This window comes from Hemiscyllium ocellatum, chromosome 9, assembly GCF_020745735.1.
Source record: "Hemiscyllium ocellatum isolate sHemOce1 chromosome 9, sHemOce1.pat.X.cur, whole genome shotgun sequence".
Classification (NCBI taxonomy): domain Eukaryota; kingdom Metazoa; phylum Chordata; class Chondrichthyes; order Orectolobiformes; family Hemiscylliidae; genus Hemiscyllium; species Hemiscyllium ocellatum.
The window spans coordinates 27,374,178-27,397,644 of NC_083409.1; the positions used below are offsets into that span (position 1 = coordinate 27,374,178).

Here is a 23,467-nt window from a genome sequence, read left to right on the forward strand (position 1 = left end):
AACCTACTTGTTACCTCTTCAAAGATTTGTAAAGGTAAATACACAAATCATTGACAGCCTTTCTTTGGCTGCAAATTTTCACATTTGTTTTTATATGGATGGGTATCGATGGTTCAACCAGCATTTCTTGTGCATCCAAGTATCAACCATGTTGCTGTGGGCCTCAAGTCACACGCAGGACAGACCAGATAAGGACAGCAGATTTCCTTCCCTCAAAGACACTAGCGAATTGGATAATTGTTATGACAATTGACAGCAGTTTCATATCGCCATTAGGCTTACTTTTTATCCCAAATTTTTACTTTTTCAAATTTTACCATCTGATGTGGTGTGATTTGTACCCAAGTGCCAGGAGTATTAGCCTGGAACTCTGGTTTACCAGAGCCAGTGACATCACTGCCATGCTATCCCATCCCCATGTGCAATAAATAAATAGGAAACAACATATTTCCTAAAATTTGAAAACTGAAAACACGTTGTTAATGCATGATCTTCTAAATAAACTGCAAATCTACAAGCAATTTCTATTTTTAATTTAAAATGTAATTAACTTCAAGCAGTTGTTTATTTCAAAATTTGGAATAGATCATTTTGTTGCAAGAAGCGAGCGTTAACAATCTTTGGAGTTCTGAAAGCCTAGCTTGGCCTTGACCAATCAGCACTTTCTAATTTACCTCATCTTCATTTTCATCCTATTCAATTCATCAGCAATTGAAAGTATTCAGACAGTGGTTCAAGTTAAGGTCAAACATGAATTGGAGAAATAAAGTACAGCAAAGTCAAATTATTGGAAAAATATATGTATGTATACACATGTATAAAAGCAAACCTCTGCATTGAATTAAACTATTTCTTCCAGAAATTAAGCTCCTGCAATGTGTTTGAAGTTTATAGAGCCACGTCAAAGGTTAATTCCAGCCTCGCAAAAAAAAACGGCAGTTTCTTTTCACTGTTTCTTTTAATTATAGATAGCAACTCTTGTGGCTTGACCCTTCCATATGCACAGCGCACTGAAGATTACCATGAACAGTGTTTTAAAAGTTGCCTTTCTCTCCCTGAAGTAAATGATTGTCAATGTTTCCTCCAGACAACCTAAACGCAAAGTTTCAATGAGCTGGTTAACTTAGCTGAGTGATGATTTGAAACTGCCATCTGGTCAACCTAATGTTCCATCATTTTCTGAGTCTATTTCAATTTGATACATTTCTGCAGGAGCTTTAGCGGTCAGCAAACAGAAATGTTTCCTCTAATAGTTGAAACCAGCATCCTACAAATGCTCTATTTTATTCCACACTATTGTAACTTAAAAAAGGAACATTGCAATCCACACGGAAAGCCATACATCCCTGCATATCCCTGAAATCCGCCTTTACTACAAAAGGATCCTTTGTTCACAAAAGAAAACCATAATGCAAAGGGAATACATGAAGAGTAAAAATTTATTTGTTGAAATGCTTTGAAAAATTGAAAAACACCATCAGAAGACGCTGTGACCCTTTTCTATGCAGAGAATAACAAATACTTGTGAAGCTGAAATATCAGTCTCAAAAACGAAGAAGTGATACTAGTTTGTACATTAATTAGCACATCTATTCAGCAGTATCAACATTTGGAATCCGTTGATGTTTCAGTCCCCCTCAATACATAATCAGCCTTCTGATGCTGAAAGCAAACATAATCTTCTCTGCTGAAAAAGAATCTTTTGATTTTGATTCAAATTTTGGGACTGGAATATTTTGCCAGTCTTCTTAGGATCACAGATAAGGTGTGTGCATGTATGTGGGTTGCTGGCAGGCTGGCAATGGGGTTCAGGCTGGATTTGGATGTGGAGCAACAATGCTGTTCATCAGCTGATTGTATTTGAGGCCAGTGCACAATTACCAACCAGTCACATAAAGCAGAACTGTTGATATTCATTTCTTGAATGCGTGTGTACTTGAACTCATCAGGAAGATAACTACAGAGCACACTTTCCTTGTGGGCTTGTACTTCAGAATATATTCAGGACCATCAGATTAATGATTGGACTGCACTGACACAACATACATGCTACCAGTTAGACAGCATTAGTTCAGTGTGCACATTATGGTGCACTTGAAGGAACGGTTCACAGAAACTTTCCCAATAAACTAGCAAAACAAAGATAATACTGTAGCTAATGATAAGGTTGGGACACTTATTCGGATCCATTCAACGGATCATCAAAATCTGTTTTCAGATGAACTATGCCAACACTGGGAAAATAAATTATTGTAACTAATTAGTGACAGTCAACCATACTGAAAAAATTTGAACATCTTAGAGTTTATATTGCAACATCAAAAGTATGAGTGTGCAGAGAAAATGGACGTTCCTTGGTCTCTGATTTTAACCACTGAGAATTTCATAAATCTGTTGTTCCATCATATAGCCTTGAGCCATCATATCAGATGCTTCACCAATGGGGATTGCAGTCAGTATGGGACACCAAAGATGATATTCACTTTAGTTAAACCAAGTAATGCACAGGGCAGCACACAGGAATGGAACTAGACAACCAGGTCAAAGTCATCTCTCTGAGGAGGAATAAGACAAAAAGTAAAATTAATGCACACCTTCCAAATTAATATATCAATCAACAAAAGTACATTTCAAAGATATTCCGGTTTTAATCAAAAGCATATATAACATTTTTGATTCCATCATATAAAAAAAGTGAAGATATCAGAAATACACAAGAGGAGTCTAATGCTTTTGGTACATCCCTTCACCAGAAGCAGAAAACTAAACACCATCTTCCTAGAATATTAACCTGCCACCACTCCTTGCTCCTCCTTAAAAATCTCTTTCATCATTCCTTAAGTCTTGATTTTGCTCAGTAATCAGTTAACACCTTTCTAGATGTCGTCAGTATGTTTATATTGGTTAAATGCTGTATAAATTAAATTTCCAAGGGTCAACCTTTCTATTTTTACCTCCATCTGCTTTTAGCCCTGGTTTTATTACAGAAAGTAGTAGTGTTTATATACTACTACCATGGCCTCAGAAATCCAAAACATCCATTAACTACTGTTTTAAGTGAAGTTAATGTTGTTACGTAGACAAAGGTAACAGCCCATAATGCTGACAGGAAAGTCTCACATACAGAAAATAATGACAGGTTAATTTTACATTAGACAATAGACAATAGGTGCAGGAGTAGGCCATTCAGCCCTTTGAGCCTGCACCGCCATTCAATATGATCATGGCTGATCATTCCTAATTAGTATCCTCTTCCTGCCTTATCTCCATAACCCTTGATTCCACTATCTTTGAGAGCTCTATCCAACTCTTTCTTAAATGAATCCAGAGACTAGGCCTCCACTGCCCTCTGGGGCAGAGCATTCCACACAGCCACCACTCTCTGGGTGAAGAAGTTTCTCCTCATCTCTGTCCTAAATGGTATACCCCCTATTTTTAAGCTGTGTCCTCTGGTTCGGCACTCACCCATCAGCGGAAACATATTTCCTGTTGCCAGAGTGTCCAATCCTTCCATAATCTATATGTCTCAATCAGATCCCCTCTCAGTCTTCTAAACTCAAGGGTATACAAGCCCAGTCACTTCAGTCTTTCAGTGGAAGGTAATCCCGCCATTCCAGGAATTGACCTCGTGAATCTACGCTGCACTCCCTCAATAGTCAGAATGTCTTTCCTCAAATTTGGAGACCAGAACTACACACAGTACTCCAGGTGTGGTCTCACCAGGGCCCTGTACAGCTGCAGAAGCACCTCTTTGCTTCTATATTCAATTCCTCTTGTTATGAACACCAGCATGCTATTAGCCTTCTTCACTACCTGCTGTACCTGCATGCTTGCCTTCATTGACTGGTGTACAAGAACACCCAGATCTCTCTGTACTGCCCCTTTACCTAAATTGATTCCATTGAGGTAGTAATCTGCCTTCCTGTTCTTGCCACCAAAGTGGATAACCATACATTTATCCACATTAGAAATACATTTGTGGGATGTGGATAATGTGGCAATATGGTGTAGCCCATCTCTAATTTCTTGAGAAGACAGTAACAGTCAGTTAATGATCACTTCAGAACCTTATATACATGGAATGCGATTATTTTAGCTACAGACAGAATGATAAAGAGCCTGATTGGTAAAATAGTGTAGGTAGGCTTTCAGCTTGAGCGAGTCCCCTCCATCCCTAATGACCGTCAGCTGTCCATAACCATGTCACAAATGGCACTTACTCCCAGGATAGATGGTCAGCCACAGGAATGATGGAAGTGGTTCAGTGAGGGTATTATTTTGGTAGCAGACACTGTCTCCATTGATCTTTCCTAACCTAGGATGCTGCAGTAGGAAGCCCACGAGCAGCCCATCAGCTGCCAGATTTCTGGGAAATAATTCAGACTCTCTCATCATGACAGTCCACAGTTTTCTCTCCTAAAAACTCTTCCGATTTCAGATTTAGTCTGAAACTGTTCTGGAGAAGATGGGTGTGGGCTGTCTTCTTTAATGACTGGAATCCACGCACTCTCATTGGATATACAGTGCCATTAGGGAGGGAGTGCCCAAGACAGAAATGAATGCAACTTTCAAGGAACGTTACTCTGGTAGTGCTTCCATGAGTCTTCTGTCTTTGTCCTTCTAAGTGATGGAGATTGCTGCTTTGTAAAATACTGTGGTGAGCTGCTGCAGTGCATTTTACAATTGTGCCTTGCAGGCGGTGGACTTAGCTTAGGCAGATCCTCCCTACTGACGTAAGGCAGAAATAAATCCAAAAGGGAAAAAAGCAGGTAATAAATTTAAATAATTTAAGAACATAATTCTTACCTCTTCATTGTACTCCTTTACATGCTGTTTGATTTTCGATGAGTCCACCCAGGTTATGTAGTCTTCCGTATTTCTGTGAGTTTGGTATAAAAATGGCCACTTTTAACACAGATACTCAAATTATTTGGACTACCTTGTATTAAAGTTGATAAGTGCACACTCCCTTATCTGCTGTGACCAGTATTTCCAGTTTCACCTTGATCCACATGCTGACATGTTTACGCTGCCAGGCATTTTCACCAACAGAAAGGAGAAAATGATGTGTCCCACAGGCTGACCCACCCAATTCTAATGCCTTCCTCAAAGTAAAACTGGTTTCGAAGCAACTTGATATTTCCTAATCTAAGACAGACCAAGTTCAAACTTAAAGCAGCCATAATCCGAAGCACTGCACCGAAGCAGTATAAAATATAACACTAAACCACATATTAGGACAGATTCAATGACGCAGTGGTTAGGATCCTCACTGCACCAGGGACCCAGGCAGACTTAATGGGCTATTTGGCCTCTTTCGGTACTGTAGGAATACTATGATTCTATTAATAAAAGACAGGACAGCCTATGGTCAAATAGATTGTTGTCACACGTATTACTCAGCCTGTTCCTACTAACATTCTTTGGGCAGGGTGGGTAAAGGAGCCAGTTATGCCTGCACCCAATGCAATACTGATATAAAAGCCAGTCTGGCTGGCAGGTTTCTCTGGTTCCCTTAATTTTGCTTACAATAATGATCCTTATAGTGATAGAGAAGCTCTGTATTTGGTTGCTGATATTTAGAAACCCACTGCAATGTGTTTTATAATAATATCAGCTGTTATTAGAACTTGGCAATCAAATGAAAAGTAAAGTAAAATAGTTGTTCTGAGACACAAATGATGCTAATTCTACTATATCCACCCACAAAATGATATGATTCAGTTTGTCTTCCAACAGAGTTTGCACTCACATCACAAGGGTAATTGTTATAAAGTAGAGTAAATCCTCTATGAACCAACATCTGCACTCTCACAGGTGCTACAAATGGAATAGGATGGCACGGGATCATTAGTTACCTCCAATTACAGTGTGTTTTAAAAGGAAGGAAATTCTGTTCAGCCTGTTAATGTACCCCAAATGTTTAACATCTGAAAAAACTAGACAAAGAACGGAAGCCAGCAGTCAAAATAATGTCAAAATTGGAAAAAAGGGAACAAAGACACCTTAACAACCAGAATACAGAAAAAAAAACAACGTAATATCAAACAGAAATGCTTACAAAAACTCAGTCTGTCAAGAGAGAAAAACACAGTTAGTATTTCAGAACAATGACTTTTCATCAAAAAGCTGAACAGATATCCAGTAGTTTCGTTCATTTTCAGATCTCCAGCATTTGCAGTATTTTGTTTTTGTAGGCATCATATAACTGCTTATGACAGGCGAAGGTAGATGACTGGATTTATACCTCTACATTGGAATGGTGCATGCCAGATACAAATGCAGTACTTGTTTTTCAGTATACATGGTCTTCAGGTACACAGAATTTTCTGCACAGATTTGGCATCATCATGCCACATTTCAATCACAAAGATAAAGTAAAATAAGGGCATGAAGTTAGCTGCCAATGTGTAAATCATAGATTTTCCAAGGGCGCGTGTATTATTTAGTTATCCTTCCCCAGCAAACAATGGTCCAGAGTTTCCATTTGAGAACATAAAGGACAATTTTTTTCCTCTACTTCTCCCCTGATTTGGTCTCCCTCTATCTATCATCTTTGCATCAGATGCATTCATCCTTCAGGATCAGAGTAAACATGCGCCAACTCTCAAACCCAACTTGCCAGAGTACAATGAATCAAACATTATGAGAAATGAAGGTTAAACATCTGTGAATATCTTACTGCCTGTAGAACTCATTTCCCACCACTAGGAGGGGACACTCCCTTTGCAATGAAGTTCTTCATAATGTGAAAGTACATTTGCACATGGCTGACATAAAACAGAATAATGTCTTCAAATGTTTTAGCTATTTTTGTCACATGAGAACCGTGGGTGTGGGACCAGATCAAGTTTTGACCTGGGGACCCAATCATAATATCGTTTCAGGGTTGGTTAGGCACTCTCAAAATGAGTGCTGTCAGCATGTTTAATTGTGCAAAAAATATTTAAAATTCAGCAACAGTTTAGTACGTCACATTTGAGAATGAACTCATTTTTATTCTTTTCCAGAAAAAAAAAACAGTTTTTAAAAAAATCCCACCCCAATCTCCTTTCAGTTTATGGTCCTCCATGTCTTCAGCTATGAAAGCCATGACTGGCCCATGCTCTGTGATACTCTTTTGACTATCTCTAGGAGGCAATGAGATGACAATACACACTTTTGATTTTCCCTCCACACAAGGTTAAGTTGTGACATCTGCAGAGAGTCTGGTTGCAGTGTCCAACCTGAAGTGAATCACAGAATTGTTACTACGCAGTTCAGCTTCATCATGTCTCCACTAATTCCCCAAAGGACAATCTAACCAAGTGTCATTCTTCCTATTTTTTACCCATTACATTGCACGATATTTATTTTCAAATTACTACCTAAATCCCTTTTACATCTTGATTAAATCTACCTCCACCACACTTTCAGGCAGTGTAATCCAGACTCTAACTACTTGCTGTATGATATTTTCTCAAAATATTATTTTTGCTTCTTCTACTCATTGTTTTAAATCTATGGCTTTTATGAGTGGAACATTCCACCTATCTACTTTGTCATAAACTCTCATGATTGTGAATACTAATGGAGTCAAACAGCACGGAAACAGACCCTTCAGTCCAACTCTTCCAAGTCGATCAGGTTTCCCAAACTAAATTACTCCCATTTGCCTGTGTTTGGCCCATATCCTTCCTATTCACGTACCTGTCCAAATGTCTTTTAAAAATTGCAACTTACCACTTCCTTTGGAAGTTCATTCCACATTCACAGTACCCTGTGTGTGAAAATGTTGTCCCTCCATTTCCTTTTAAATCTTTTTCCTCTCACTGTAAAAATATGCCCTCCAGACTTGAGCCCCCCTACACAGGGAAGAGACCTTTGCAATTCACCTTATCCATGCCCCTAATGATTTTATAAACCTCTATAAGGTCACCCCCCCTCCCCCCAACCACCCACCCTGTCCAGCCTCTCCTTATAATTCAAATCTTCCATTCCCGGCAACATGCTGGTACATCTCTGCACCCTTTCCAATTTAATAATATCCTTCCTACAGCAGGGCAACCAGAACTGTACACAACATAAAAGTGGCCTCATCAATACCCTGTGCAGCATAACATGTACATCCTTACTCCTATACTCAAGGTTCTGACCAATGAAGGCAAGTGTGCCAAATGCCTTCTTCACCACCCGGTCTACCTCTGATGCCACTTTCAAGGAACTCCGTACCTGAACCTCCTAGGTCTCTCTGTTTGACAATAGTCCCCAGAATCCTACCATTAAATGTGTAAGTCCTGCCCCTGTTTGCCTTTATCTAAATTGGACTCCATCTGCCACTTCTCAGCTCATTGGGATCTTGATCGCTTGGGCCAATGTACTCTTAGATAACGTTCTTCACTGTCTGCTATACCACTAATGTTTGTACTATCCATGATCATATTGTCATGCTTCCTATATTCTCATCTAAATTTTTTATATAAATGACAAACAACTGTGGACCCAGTAGCAATCCTAGTGGCACACTACTGGTCACAGACTTCCAGTCTGAAAACAACCCTCCACCACCAATCTCTGTCTTCTACCATCAAGCCAATTTTTATTCAATTGGCTAGCTCCCCCTGGATCTCATGTGATCTAACTTTACTAAACAGTCTACCATGCGGAACCTTGTCAAGGTGATAAGTCCATGCAGACAACATCGACAGCTCTGCTCTCATCTATCTTCTTAGTTATGTCCTCAAAATCATGCTAACGTTTCATGACTTTTATAGAGTCATAGAGTCATGGAGATGTACAGCATGGAAACAGACCCTTCGGTCCAACCCGTCCATGCCGACCAGATATCCCAACCCAATCCAGTCCCACCTACCAGCACATGGCCCATATCCCTCCAAACCCTTCCTTGAATGTTGACCAATCAAAACTCATATCAACTCTGACCTGGTCAGGCAAATATTCCACACCCCATATATGTTGAAGGAGAGACGCTGGAATGTGTTGACCACATCACATCCCTTGGCAGGTACCTTGCTCTCTGGAGGTCAATGTTGACCAGGCAATCCAACACTGATTTGCAATGCCAGTTAGGCCTTTTACAAAATATTGTCGTGAATATTTGACAAAAACCTCCTTACGTCAACAACAGTTCTAGTTTACAGAGCGATTTTCATCACCATTCTCCTGTAATGCACCGAAATGTGGACTGTGCAACAGAAACTCATTAGAGTTAGAGAAATTCCGTCTGCAATGTACCGTCACATTCTCCAGATTCAATGGTAGGACCATTGAACAAACACTAGTATCCTACTTGAAGCTTTAAAAGCATTCAGGCAAAACTGTTATAGGTCCAGGTGGCGAAACAGCATCGGCCTCTTCAGGTCCTGTTTTCCCAAATTTCAAAGAGCCAGCATTCCATGGGAGGATAAATACAAGGAGGAGAAAGTGAGGACTGCAGATGCTGGAGATCAGAGCTGAAAAATGTGTTGCTGGAAAAGCGCATCAGGTCAGGCAGCATCAAAGGAGCAGGAGAATCGACGTTTCGGGCATAAGCCCTTCTTCAGGAATGAGGAGGGTGTGCCAAGCAGGGTAAGATAAAAGGTAGGGAAGAGGGACTTGGAGGAGGGGCGTTGGGAATGCGATAGGTGGAAGGAGGTTAAGGTGAGGGTGATAGGCCAGAGAGGGGTTGGGGGCGCGGAGAGGTCGGGAAGAAGATTGCAGGTCAAGAAGGCGGTGCTGAGTCCGAGGGTTGGAACTGAGAAAAGGTGGGGGGAGGGGTAGTGAGGAAGCTAGAGAAATCTGCATTCATCCCTTGTGGTTGGAGGGTTCCTAAGCAGAAGAGGAGGCGCTCTTCCTCCAGGCATCGTGTTGCCATATCTGGCAATGGAGGAGGCCAAGGACCTGCATGTCCTTGGCGGAGTGGGAGGGGGAGTTAAAGTGTTCAGCCACGGGGCAGTTGGGTTGGTTGGTCCGGGTGTCCCAGAGGTGTTCCCTGAAACGTTCCGCAAGTAGGCGGCCTGTCTCCCCAATGTATAGGAGGCCACATCGAGTGCAGCGGATGCAGTAAATGATGTGTGTGGAGGTGCAGGTGAATTTGTGACGGATATGGAATGATCCCTTGGGGCCTTGGAGGGAAGTGAGGGGAGAGGTGTGGGCGTACATTTTGCATTTCTTGCGGTTGCAGGGGAAGGTGCCGGGAATGGAGGTTGGGTTGGTGGGGCGTGTGCACCTGACGAGGGATTCGCACTTGATGTGGCCTCCTATACATTGGGGAGACAGGCCGCCTACTTGCGGAACGTTTCAGAGAACACCTCTGGGACACCCGCACCAACCAACCCAACCGCCATGTGGCTGAACACCTTAACACCCCCTCCCACTCCGCCAAGGATATGCAGGTCCTTGGCCTCCTCCATCGCCAGACCATGGCAACACGACGCCTCATCTTCCGCTTAGGAACCCTCCAACCACAAGGGATGAATGCAGATTTCTCCAGCTTCCTCATTTCCCCTCCCCCCACCTTTTCTCAGTCCCAACCCTCGGACTCAGCACCGCCTTCTTGACCTGCAATCATCTTCCCGACCTCTCCGCCCCGACCCCCTCTCTGGCCTATCACCCTCACCTTAACCTCTTTCCACCTATCGCATTCCCAATGCCCCTCCCCCAAGTCCCTCCTCCCTACCTTTTATCTTAGCCTGCTTGGCACACTCTCCTCATTCCTGAAGAAGAGCTTATGCCTGAAATGTCGATTCTCCTGCTCCTTTGATGCTGCCTGACCCGCTGCGCTTTTCCAGCAACACATTTTTCAGCGAGGATAAATACAATGCGACAAAGACACACTGAAGCTCGATGAAGTGTGACTATATCATCATTAATGACAGGGAGGAGTTTGCTACCAACTATTCAAAATAGTGATCACCTGTCCATCAAGCTGCATCATATCTTCAGTTGAAAAATCGTAATGATGAGGCAGAACCGCAGCGGACAAGTAAATGTGAGGTAGTACTGCACCAGACATGTAAAGGCAGAAACTTCTGCTTTCCAGATCTCTCCACATCATGGGACGCACCACCTCACTTGACCAAAAATCTACAGGTCAAGAATCAGTCTGTTCAGTCACACACACACACACACACACACACACACACACACACACACACACACACACACACACACACACACACACACACAGTAGAAACTCAAGATCCTGAGTAAATGCCATCACCAAATCGAAGGTCCACCCACAATTAATCAGCACAGTACAAAGCAGCCAGCAAAAGTGAAAAGAAATATTCAAAGACAGGAATTTGTGGAGAAACTCAGCAGATCCAGAAGCATCTGGGAAGAGAAAACTGGGATAATGTTTCAAATCCTGTGACCCTTCTTCAGAAGAAATATCACCACCCAAGGAAATCAGCATCTGACGTTTCCTCTAAACTATGCAGGGGCATAGCTACTCAGAGATCCTGCACTTGCCAGTCAGCGTGCCAATGCCTCAGAGGTCCACACAGCAGAAAAGAAAATTAAGTGGATTGCACATGGTGTTGCAATGGTGGCCATGCGAAATTTTTAGAGAGTTATAAATAATGCTCCCAGTCACTGAATGAAGCTGGGATTTCATTTGGGTCTGAAATTTTCATCCTGATCTTTATCCTACATGCCACAAATGTTCATGCACTTCATGGATTAAAATACTGTAAATTTGGCAGGGAGAGGCAGGAAGAGGGTTAAGTGTGAGCTTCACATTTTTGTGTGACATCTGATCTACTGCATGGGCTTTAGCCCCTAAGTAGCCTCCTTCAGCTGGAAGGGTAAATTAGAGCTCGACTGACTACTGCTCAGCTCAAAACAATAGGATCTTCTATACTCAGGGAGCCAGAGGGAAGCTTTGCTGTGGGAAACTGCAGTTTGTACCAGACACTGAAACTTAAAACAAATTGGTTCAAATGTTGAGGACTACTGGGGCTTGAGCCCAGGGTCTACAGTCAGTAAACCTGGAAAATTGCACTCTGGATTTTATTCACGCAGGACCGATCGGAGGGGGGTTGTAAGTCTACACAAAATACAGGTACTGGAAATGCTGTGCAGAATAGCAACGCTGTGTGATTGGGAGAAAATCGTAGTGACTGAGTGATTAAACACTTTTCCATTTGCATGCAAGACCTGGGTTCATGTCCTATGCAGACCTCAGAATACACCTTTCTTCTGCTTATTGGCTAGAGTGATGCTATAAGAAATGAGTGTAGACGACTATTGCATATGGGCCATACCATGAAAGTGATGCAAACAGGCAACTAGAATCATAGAATCCGTACATTGTGGAAACAGGCCATTCAGTCCAACAAGTCCACATTGACTCTCTGAAGACCCATTCCCCTACCATATTACTCTATATTTACCCCTGACTAATGCATCTAACCCACACATCTTTGAAAGCTATGGGCAATTTAGCACAGCCAATTCACCTAACCTGTACATCTTTGTGACTGTGGGAGGAAACCGGAGCACCCAGAGGAAATCCACGCAGACATGGGGGGAATGTCTGTGTGGAGTTTGAACATTCGCTTGAGGCTGGAATCAAACCCGGATCCCTGGTGCTGTAAGGCAATAGTGCTAACCACTGAGCCACCGTGCCACTTAGAAAGGCCAAACAATGGAGGAAAGAGAAAAAAATCTCAAAATGTAATTAAACCCAAGATCCCAGGTAAATGGGTCAACCCATAATTAATCAGCACAGTATAAAGCAACCAGCAAATAGTGAAAAGAAATATTCAAAAACAGAAATTGCTGGAGAAACTTAGCAGGCCTGGGGAGAGGGACAACGTTTCAAATTCTGTGACCCTTCTTCAGATGAAATATCACCACCCAAGGAAATCAGCATCTGATGTTTTCTCTAAACTGTGCAAGAGCATGGCTGCTCAGAGATGCCAAAACTCACCAGTGTGCCAATGCCACCCACAGATGTCAGAGGTCCACATAGTGGAAAAGAAAAATAAGGGAAATGCTTAAATGCTCTGCTAAAGCTAGAAATCTCTGAACTAGCTTTGGTTTTCTCTAAACATGCTATAATTCACCTTGCTATGCATGATTATTACACCAGGTGCCTAAAGTCAACTGCATTCCAATTCCGCAACCTCAACTTGGATAACTTTGAGAAAAATACCCTAAGCACAAGTCATGTCACAAATACTATGTTGCATCAAGTATTTCCATCCCCAATATTCCTTCCCTCTTCAAAATCCTTGAAAGTGGTGTCAGCTCTCAAATACATTCCCAAGTTTGCCATTATTTCTAGTTGGTTTCTGACATTTTCCCCTCCATAAATCTAAGGTCGGCCAAAACTCCGCTAACTATCTATTAATTTACACCAACTCCCATTCCCCTGCAGGAGTGCTTGAGTATGTACGAGTATGTGTATGTGAGTGTATACTGACATTGCATGGTGGTATTTTGATTAATTTTGTTTCTCTTATCCCATGTGATCAACACTTAACATATGTGCATTCTTTCTTCTCCGATGCTTAAACTCAAGCCTGTGTGTTTACAAATCAGTTCCACTTCACTGAATTCCTTGGGAGTTTTCTACAAAAATAGGCTCCTTGCTTCTCAATGATTCTGTTCTTTTTCACATCACACCATCCCGCATCCACAATTTCTCCCTCCCAATACAAGCAGAGAGGGGAGGAAGGAGATGGAAACAAGCTGCAGCCCGTGAGGTACAAACAGCAGGAAGTTGACCTACACTGCAGATCCATCACCATCAAAAATATAAAAGGCAGGGTTATACTTCCAAAGTGGTTTTGGAATCTTGTTTAAAACTCAGGAGCTTCTGCATATTTCAAAGTTCTGGCATTCAGAGTTTATCTTTTGAGGCAACCATCCTGTCCAATGTTAACTCATTACTGCATTCATCTTGAACAATTGTGTATTTTGCATTTCTGACCAGATTGAACACCAAAGGAAAAAAGTGTGGGGTTGGGAATGCGAAGGTAAATTGGATTGCCTCCAAAAATAAAAGTATGATAATTCATGCATTGAAATGTGGCTCTGCACCCAGACAAAAATCTAGTTGAAAGATTTTGTGATGAGCAAGACTTTTGTCACAGCAACAGAAATGACGTCACTTTTTCCTTCCGAGTATCTATATACGAACAGAAATTTTTGTGGGTTCCTTCATCATTAAAAAGGTTTCTTAGAAGCAGTGTTACATCCTTCCACCGCGATACCACAAAGTGTAGCTAAGTAGAGTTAGTGCATTCTACCAAATACTCCCTTCCTGTCAGGCCTGCACAGCATTGCAAGTTCTTGGCCAGAAATCACACAATTACAGTGTCATAAGGACTGATAAATGATGGTACTTAATAGATTGTGACAAACATGGAATAGACTATATTGCTGCAACAAAGTAGCCAAAAATTCTAAATTGGGGCAGTTGGTCTTTCTTTACTCTTCAGTAGGTGTCTGCTTTAAGTAGAAGTGACAGCAACAGGAACAATACATTCACTTAGCTCCCTGCAAACAGGTGTCTGTGAAGGAATCCTTTTGCAATTTACACCCTGGTACTACAGCAGATAAGGACTGAAAACAGATAAATCAAGAAAAGAAAGAGAGAAGGGAAACAGGAATGACTGCTGGCATTAGACTTACATAAATGGTCTTCTATATTTTAAGTCAAATTGAAGTTGCTAATTGTACTCAGTGACAGGAAGACATGCACAAGAAGCTGTAAAACAGAAGAGATGGAACACAGTATCCAGGTGGCTTGCTAATATATGGAAATATTAATAAAGTCTCAATTATTTTCCATCATACTCGAGTCTGCAGAATGTAAGTTTAAAAGGCAACTGCGCAGTTGAGCTTACATTTCATTCTCGGGTGATTTCTTTCCTCATTTGAGGGTGTTAATTCATGTTATAGACTTTTTTTTGACTACCAGCTGCCTGCCTGTACTGACCCTGTTGATCTTTTTTCATGTTTGATCATAGACAAAGACTAAAAGAGTAGGAAGCATCACTGACCAAGTTAATAACCTGGATGATTTCTCTTCCTCTACTTGCTCCTCATCCCCCACCCCAGTCAAAGCAGGTCAAATTGGGTGGAATGCTCCATTGCTGAAATCAGACCAGAAATCAAAGTGGTAACTGCCCAGATCTGTACAGTTGAGTTACTTAGGATCAGTTTCCATGTTGTATGACTCTTCGGTCCAATGAGTCCATTCCAACCATGTTCCCAAACTAAACTAGCCACACTTTCCTACATCGTTCCAAACCTTTCCTATTTATGCACTTAATCAAATGCCTTTTAAACCTTGTAATTGGACATGCATCCACCACTTCCTCTGAAGTTCATTCCACAAATGAACCACTCAGTACAAGAAAGGAATGCCTCGTGTGCTTTTCAAGTCTTTCTCCGCTCACTTTAAACATATGCTTCCTAGTTTTGAACTCTCCCACCAGAGGGAAAAGACGCTTGCCAGTTTATCTATGCCCCTCATAATTTTATAAACATTAATAAAGGCCCCCTGCAACCGCCCATGCTCAGTGAAAAAAGTCCCAGTCTGTCCAGTCTATTTTCATATTTCAAACTCTGAATTCCCTGCAACAACTTGATGAACCTTTTTGAACCCCCTCCAGTTTAATTATATCCTTCCTAAAATAGGGCGACCAGAACTGTACACAATAATCCAGAAGAGGCCTCACCAATGTCGTATACAACCTCAACACAACAGCCCAACTGCAATACTCAAAGGTCTGAGCAACGAAGGGAACCATACTAAACACCTTAACCATGCTGTCTACTTGTGACGCAAATTTCAAAGAATTATGTACCTGAACCCTTAGTTCTCTTGGTTCTACAACACTCCCCAGGGCCCTACCATTAATTGTATAAGTCTTATCCTTGTTTGTATTACCAAAATGCAATACCTCACTTTTATTCAAATTAAACTCCATCTACCACGCCTCGGCTCATTGACCAAATTGATCAAGATGTCTTTGTAAACTTAAATAACCTTTTTAACAGTCCACTATGCCACCAATTTCGGTGTTGTCTGCAAAACTTACTAACCATGCCTCCTATATTCTCATCCAAATCATTTACATAAATGACAAACAAAAGTGAACCCAGTATTGATCCCTGTGGAACACCACTGGTCACAAAGCCTCCAGTCTGAAAAATAATCCTCCACCTCTGACTCCCACCATAAAGCCTATTTTGTATCCAATTGGCAAGCTCACCCTGAATCCCATGTGTTCTAACTTTACTAATTATTCTGCCATGCAGAAGCTTGTCAAAAGCTTTACTAAAACCCAAGTAAACATGTTACATTTAAAGCCCAAGCTTAATGCCACCTTAGAACAACTACTCAATTTAGTCTCTCTCCTTTCCCGGTCTTTGCAACCTTTCTGATGTGAAGCATAATGGGCCTTTGGCATTTCAACTTAGCGTCTTCATTTTCATTTTGTATTGAGAAAGGAAAAGAATCAGAAAATGCACTTGTAAAGGAAACAGTGATCAGGACTGTGATCTTCCACAAGAGTAGGATGAAGACTTTACAACCCTGTTTTCCCCAGCCAACTGCAATAAAAACTAACTACAGTAGAATCAAATCAAAGGATTCAAACTTAATGGGGCTGCCAAAATTAGTGGTTACAGTATATGCACAAATGTATAATTTATTTGGAATTACATTAACTTATCATGATATAAAATGGAATCTATTTTTGATATGTTATATTTGTTCACAAGATGGTTGCCTCATTGTTTGTTAACGATCCTCAACTGCCAATGAGTTTAGTAGGTGTCATCTAGGGACTCTTGTTGAGTTACTGCAGCACATCTTGGAAATGTTCACATTGCTGCGAGTGTGCTCCAGTGGTGGAGGGAATGAATGTTAATGGTGGTAGGCAGGTTGAGAAATCAGCTGGCTGTGGTCTTGGTTGGTGTTGAACTTCTTATTGCTGGAGCTGCATTCACCAAGGCATGTGGAGAGTCTTCAAACACACTGCTGACCTGCGTCTAATCGATGATGGACAGGCTTGGCGAAGTCATGTGGGGAATCAGGTGGTGAAACACTCGCCGCAGAATTCCTAGCCTCTAACCTGCTCTTGTAGCCACAGAATTTCTTTGACTGATTTCAGTTTCTAGTCAGTACTAACTCTGCAGTGTGAATGATGTGGGATTCAGTGATGGTCATTGCCTGGCAATTGTGAATTTGATGTAACTTGTAAATTATCAGGCCTGAAACCTTGCTACGTATTGACACAAATGGCTTCGGTGTGAAGAAATCATGAATACTGCTGAACATCGCAAACTGATCTCAGATAGCCTCACTTCTGACATTAAGGCAGACGGAAGAACACTGATGAAGCAGCTGAGTGAGGTTTACGATTAGGACAGCAATATCCTAGGAATGAGAACCTTCAATAACTATAACCAACTGCATTTCTGCTCAATATGACTGTAACTAGTGGAGGGATTCCCATCGGCTCAGTTTTGCTAGCTTCCTTAATTTCAAGGGCAGTCATGTTCAACTCACCTCTGGGGCTCAGCTCTTTCATCCATTTTTAGATCAAGTCTTCAATGAGGTCAGGAGTTGAGTGGCCATTGCAGAATCCAAACTGGGCATCAGTGAGCAGGTTATTGCTAAGTGCTGCTTAAAAATACTGTCAAAGACTGCTTCTTTCACTTTACCCACGCTCAACAGCAGACTGATAAGGTAATACTTGGTTAGAGTTTTCTTGCTTTTTGTGGGCCAGACCAACCTGGGGAATTTTCCACCTTTCCAGGTACATGCTGGTATTGGAATAGCTTGGCTAGCTGTGTGGTTATTTCTGAAGCCACCCGTCTTCAGTATTACTGCAAGGATGTTGTCAGGGCCCATGGTCTTGGTAATATCTAGTGCCTTCAGTTGTTTCTTGATATCACATGCAGTGAATTAAATTGGCTGAGATCTAGCATCTAAGATGCTGGAGACCTCAGGAGAAGTTCCAGATGTATCCATTCTATTAGCAATTCTAGATGAAGACATTTCAGTGGGCAAGCAATAATTTCCACCAGTATTAATACGAGGAAGATCAAAGTCATCATCCTTGTCCCTTGACTATCCCCATTTGCTATCAACTGACTTCTTTCTGTTATGAAGACTTCAAAATTAAACATCTTTTGAGGACTTGAGTTTTGAAAGACTGGAAAACTGAATTTCTTTCACATCCTGTGTGGAATTTGTGAAATTTTATAGAAGGAGCCAACAAAAGGTCATGTTGGAACATTTGGAAAAAACAGTGCTACTGGGAAATTCCATAATTGCTTGGATGCATGTCTTAGAAATCAACTGCCTAAGCTTAATGGCTGCCTTGTTTGAACTGTTTTGCTTGAAGAGTGTTTGGTTTTCAAAGAGGAAAAACCCGAAGAAGAATCATGCTCAGCTCATCATGCCATTTCTCAAACACCGTTTTCCGTACCCGGTGAGAAATCCGTTTGTCCTTGTGTATGCATCCAGAATACTTCTCCATACTGTGTTTCCCAAACGAGCTCTGTCTGCCAAGGTTCCAGAGACAACCGCACATGTCCAGTGATCTGTCTGCATGTGCCAGAGTAACAGCCGCCTGAACAGTCCCTATGGCTAGTTCTTGAAGACAAAAGGGATGATTGGCTTAAAGTGTTTTATTTCTCCAAACCGAAGCTCTGCGGAGAGATTTATATTTTTTCCTTTACCTGGTGTGTTGTAATTTCATATTGCAAAACTGTGCATTAACCACCCGCATTGGAATTATTTTGTTTTATAATAGATCAATACTTCTGTGCTCATTTAAAAAGATCTCATTGATAGACTTTTTTATTCCATGTATACTATTGTGAAAACTTTGCGCGGCCATTTTGGCAACTAGGTAAAACAATTCTATTCATAGTGTAACCCATGGAGTAGGAGCATTAGAGAGAAACACTGCATTCCTCCCATCTCAGTCTTAACCCTGGCTGCTATCCCAAAATGAACCAGACTTTGAAAAATTCTATTTAATAGCAAGTTGAATTAACAGCTCCTACTCCTGTTGTTATGAAATTTCCTTAACAAAGCCCATCTCTTCCCCAACCTCATTCCATGTGGTGTAGAAATACTCTGTCTTTGTCAAATCCAAGTTTTATCACTCCAATGCTGTAGCCCAGCCTCCCATCCTTCACCCCCTGTAATCTTCAGGTTACCCAAGATCCCTTTTGGTACCATACCGAGCCACAATTCCCCGAATACCTTGTGTCAGTTGACCAGGGAAGCACAATGTTGACAAAGATATATATAATAAATGGTAGCATCCTGAGGCGTACTGGATCAGAAAGACAGTATATAACCAGCAAAGGTGGTTAAGAAGGATATTTTTGTTTATTAACTAAGATATTAGTTTAGAAGAGCAGGACAATTATGAACTGTATAAAAAAGTGCTCTGACTGCAGTGAGAGTACTAAGTGCAGTAGGGGCTCTCACATTGAAGGATCAGTGATCACACTAGAGAAGGTGCACTGGAGGTTCACAAAAATACTGCCAATACTGGAAAACTTTACATCTGTTGTAGGAAAAGATTCGGAAAGAATTATAACAGAAAGGATTTATAATCATCCAGCAAGTAACAATTTGATTTCAGATAGTCAACATGGTTTTGTCAAGGGCACGTCATGTCTCACAAATCTCATTTAGTTTTTTGAGGTGACCAAGCATGTAGATGAGGGTAGGGCAGTTGACATGTTGTACACTGACTTCAGTAAAGCATTTGATAAGGTTCCACATGGTAGGCTGGTGGAGAAAATGCAGAGGCATGGGATTGAGGATGATTTAGCAGTTTGGATTAGAAACTGGCTTTCTGAAAGAAGGCGGCGAGTGATTGTTGATGGAAAATATTCAGCCTGGAGTCTGGTTACTAGTGGTGTGCCACAAGGATCTGTTTTGGGACCACTGTTGTTTGCCATTTTAATAACTGACTTTTAGATGCAGGCATAGGTGGATGGGTTAGTAAATTTGCAGTCGGTGAAGTAGTGGACAGTGTGTAAGAATGTTGCAGGTTGCAGCAGGACTTGGATAAACTGCAGAATTGGGCTGAGAGGTGGCAAATGGAGTTCAATGCAGCTAAATGTGAGGTGATTCACTTTGGGAAGAATAACAGGAAGGCAGAATACTGGGTCAATGGAAAGATTCTTGGTAGTGTGGATGTGTAGAGGGATCTTGGAGTCCATGTACATAGATCCCTGAAGACTGCCACTCAGGTTGATAGTGCTGTTAAGAAAGCACACGGTGTGTTAGGTTTTATTGGTAGAGGGATTGAGTTCTGGAGTCGTAATGTCATGCTGCAACTTCACAAAATGCTAGTGTGGCCTCACTTGGAATATTGTGTACAGTTCTGGTCACTCCATTACAGGAAGGATGTGGAAGGATGTGGAAGCATTGGAAAAGGTGCAGAGGCGATTTACCAGGATGTTGCCTGGTCTGGAGGGAAGGTCTTATGAGGAAAGGCTGAGAGACTTGGGTCTGTTCTCATTGGAAATAAGAAGGTTAAGAGGGGATTTGATTGAGACATACAAGATGATCAGAAGATTAGATAGGGTAGACAGTGAAAATGTTTCACTTTTTCCTAGGATGATGACGTCAGCTTATATGAGGGGGCATAACTACAAATTGAGGGGTGATAGATTTAAGACAGATGTCAGAGGCAGATTCTTTACTCAGAGAATGGTAAGGGCATGGAATGCCCTGCCTGTTAATGTAGCTAACTCAGCCACATTAGGGAGATTTAAACAATCCTTGGATAAGCACATGGATGATGATGCAATAGTTTAGGGGATGAACTTTGATTAGTTCACAGGTCGGCACAACATCCAGGGCCGAAGGGCCTGTTCTGCGTTGTATTGTTCTAGGTTCTAACTTTAATTATGTGAAATGATGGAATATAAGAGGGCTGATTTCTTTGCATTAGAGGAAGGTCACAGAGTCAAAGAATCAGATGAGATTTAACTAAGATTAAAAAAATTATAATTGACTCAGAATTGTTTGGAAGGACCCATTTCCCTTAATGCAGATCAATAAGCAGAGTGCATAGACTTTAAAATAACTTGTGGACAGATAGTGGAGAATGAAGGAGAACATTTTCCTCCCTAAGGTTTGTAAGGGTCTGTCACTCACTGCCTGAAAGTGTGGTCAAGACAGAAATCCTCATCACATTTGTAAGGTACTCAGATTTTACATTTGTGCTAAGTGCTGTAATCTACAGCATCAAGGACCAGGAACTAGGAAGTAGGGTTAAGGTGAATGACTCTTTTCCAACCTGCGCAGACATCATAAACCACACAGCTTCCTCTTGTGCTATGAAGTTAAATTTAAATTTTCAACCTGGCATTAAAATTAGTCCATGATTTCTGTAACCTCCCCTGGGCAACTGCACCCCTCACACCTGCATCCCATATTCGACATTCCACTGTTTGATACCTTTGCTGCCAGCATTTCCACCCCCCCCATCTCCCGAACCATCCACCAGCATCTTTAGCAACTGCATTTTCAGCCACCTGTAATTCTTCCTTCCTAAAGGCTGACACCTCTTCACCTCCTTTCTCTCTAGAAAGACCTTCATCATAATCTACTTCTCTAGGTATGCTTTTGATTGATAGTGTGAATGCAAGCTTCTCCTTGCATATCTTTGACATGCTTTAGGATGCATCTTAATCTTAAAAATATTGACACCGATAAAACTTTAAACAAGGGCAGCCTTACAAATTATCACCTTTTCAATCATTAATGCCATTAATCTTTCTATAATATTAACAACTCTGATTATATGATTTATAAATAAAGGAGGCAATGGTCCAGTGGTATTATCGCTGGACTATTAATCCAGAAACTCAACAAGCCTTGTTCAAATGCAACAAGATCTGGACAAGTAACATTCATGCTACACAAATGCCAGGCTATGACCATCACTGAGACACAACTTAAGCACCCATCCATTGACATTCAATTATGTTACCATCACTGAATCCTCCACTAATCAACATTCTGGGGGTTGTCATTGACCACAAACTCAACTGGCCCCGCCACATAAACAGAGTGGCCAAAACAGCTGGTTACAGGCTAGAAATACAGTGGCAAATCACTCCCCTCCTGACTCCCTAAAGCCTGTCCACCATCTACAAGGTACAAGTCAGGAGTGTGATGGAACAGTCCCCATTTGCCTGGATCAGTGCAGCCCTAACAACACTCAAGATTTGACACCATCCAGGACAAAGCAGCCTGATTGATTGGCATGACATCCACATGCATCCAGTCCTCCACCACCGACACTCAGTAGCAGTGTGTACTACCTAAAACATGCAATGCAGAAATTCACCAAAGATCCTCAGACCTTCCAAACCCTCAACCACTTCCTCTATAAGGATAAGGGCAGCAGGTACATGGGAACACCACCACCTTCAAGTTCCCCTCCAAGCCACTCATCATTCTGACTTGGAAATATATTGCCATTCCTTCACTGTCACTGGGTCAAATTCCTTCTTCCCTGATGGCATTGTGGGTCAACCCACAGCAGGTGGACTACCGCGGTTCAAGAAGGCTGCTCACCACCATCTTCTCAAGGGCAACTAGAGATGGGCAATAAATACTTGCCAGCCAGTGATGATCACATCCCACAAATGAATTTTAAAAATACTATTTTCTCATCCCCTAGAAAAGAAAAGTGCAATGTTGTGAAAGGATTCGCAATCTGATTGACAGGCCACAACAAGAACACTTCATCCATGGTCCTGTAAGCTTCTCTACATCAGCCCTACACAGACATCTTTTTTGTCAATAAATTGCCACAACTTGCAGGGTGATGGGTGAAGCAGGGGTATCATGGGGAGGTCAGGGACGGGGAGATCCAAGGGCATTCACATCTGTCAGGCTTAAGCTTCCCAGTGGATGGTAACCTTGCATTTTAAGCAGGGATTCAATCTTCCACTTGCCACCACAGTTCAGAATGATGTTTGCACTCCACACCTTCTAGCTCTAGGTACAGTATTAACACAAATAACTCTACTGGTAAAACAGATCACAGAAATTCAACTCTAGGGAACTGAATTAATGGAAGTAGACATGCTGATTTACCCGTCAATAGTGACTCTATCAATTCAGTTCCTTCTTGTCATGTAACTAAGGAAATGCTCCTAACCAGTTCCAAAACAATACTGGTTCTATTATACTCGGAATTTAAATGGTAATCGTAACATATCATTGTCCGAGGAACCCCACACAAAGATAAATAATGAAACAGAAAGGAAGTAAGATTTTATGAAACTGCCAACCAATCATATCACAATCTTTTTGATGGCCTTTTGAGGTGCACTGGTAATATCCTTATCCCTGAACAAGTCGGCCTGAGCTCAAGACCCACCTGCTCCAGAGATGTACAGTAAAACCTGGTGAACAGGTTGATTAGAAAATAATCTTTGACTCACATGGCCTCCTACAATGTAGAATTAT

General features: G+C 41.5%; 1 protein-coding gene across 1 annotated transcript in view; it reads right to left on the reverse strand.

The window, feature by feature from the left end:
• Positions 1-1,421: 1,421 nt before the first annotated feature.
• Positions 1,422-23,467, reverse strand: part of imp3 (IMP U3 small nucleolar ribonucleoprotein 3) — a 260,300-nt gene continuing 238,254 nt past the window's right edge. The window contains exons 6-7 of the mRNA XM_060829655.1: positions 4,807-4,879; positions 1,422-2,555 (exon numbers count right to left, since the gene is read on the reverse strand). Of these exons, the coding sequence (XP_060685638.1) occupies positions 2,529-2,555; positions 4,807-4,879 (100 nt within the window). The 3' untranslated portion in view covers positions 1,422-2,528. The remainder of the gene's footprint in view (positions 2,556-4,806; positions 4,880-23,467) is intronic.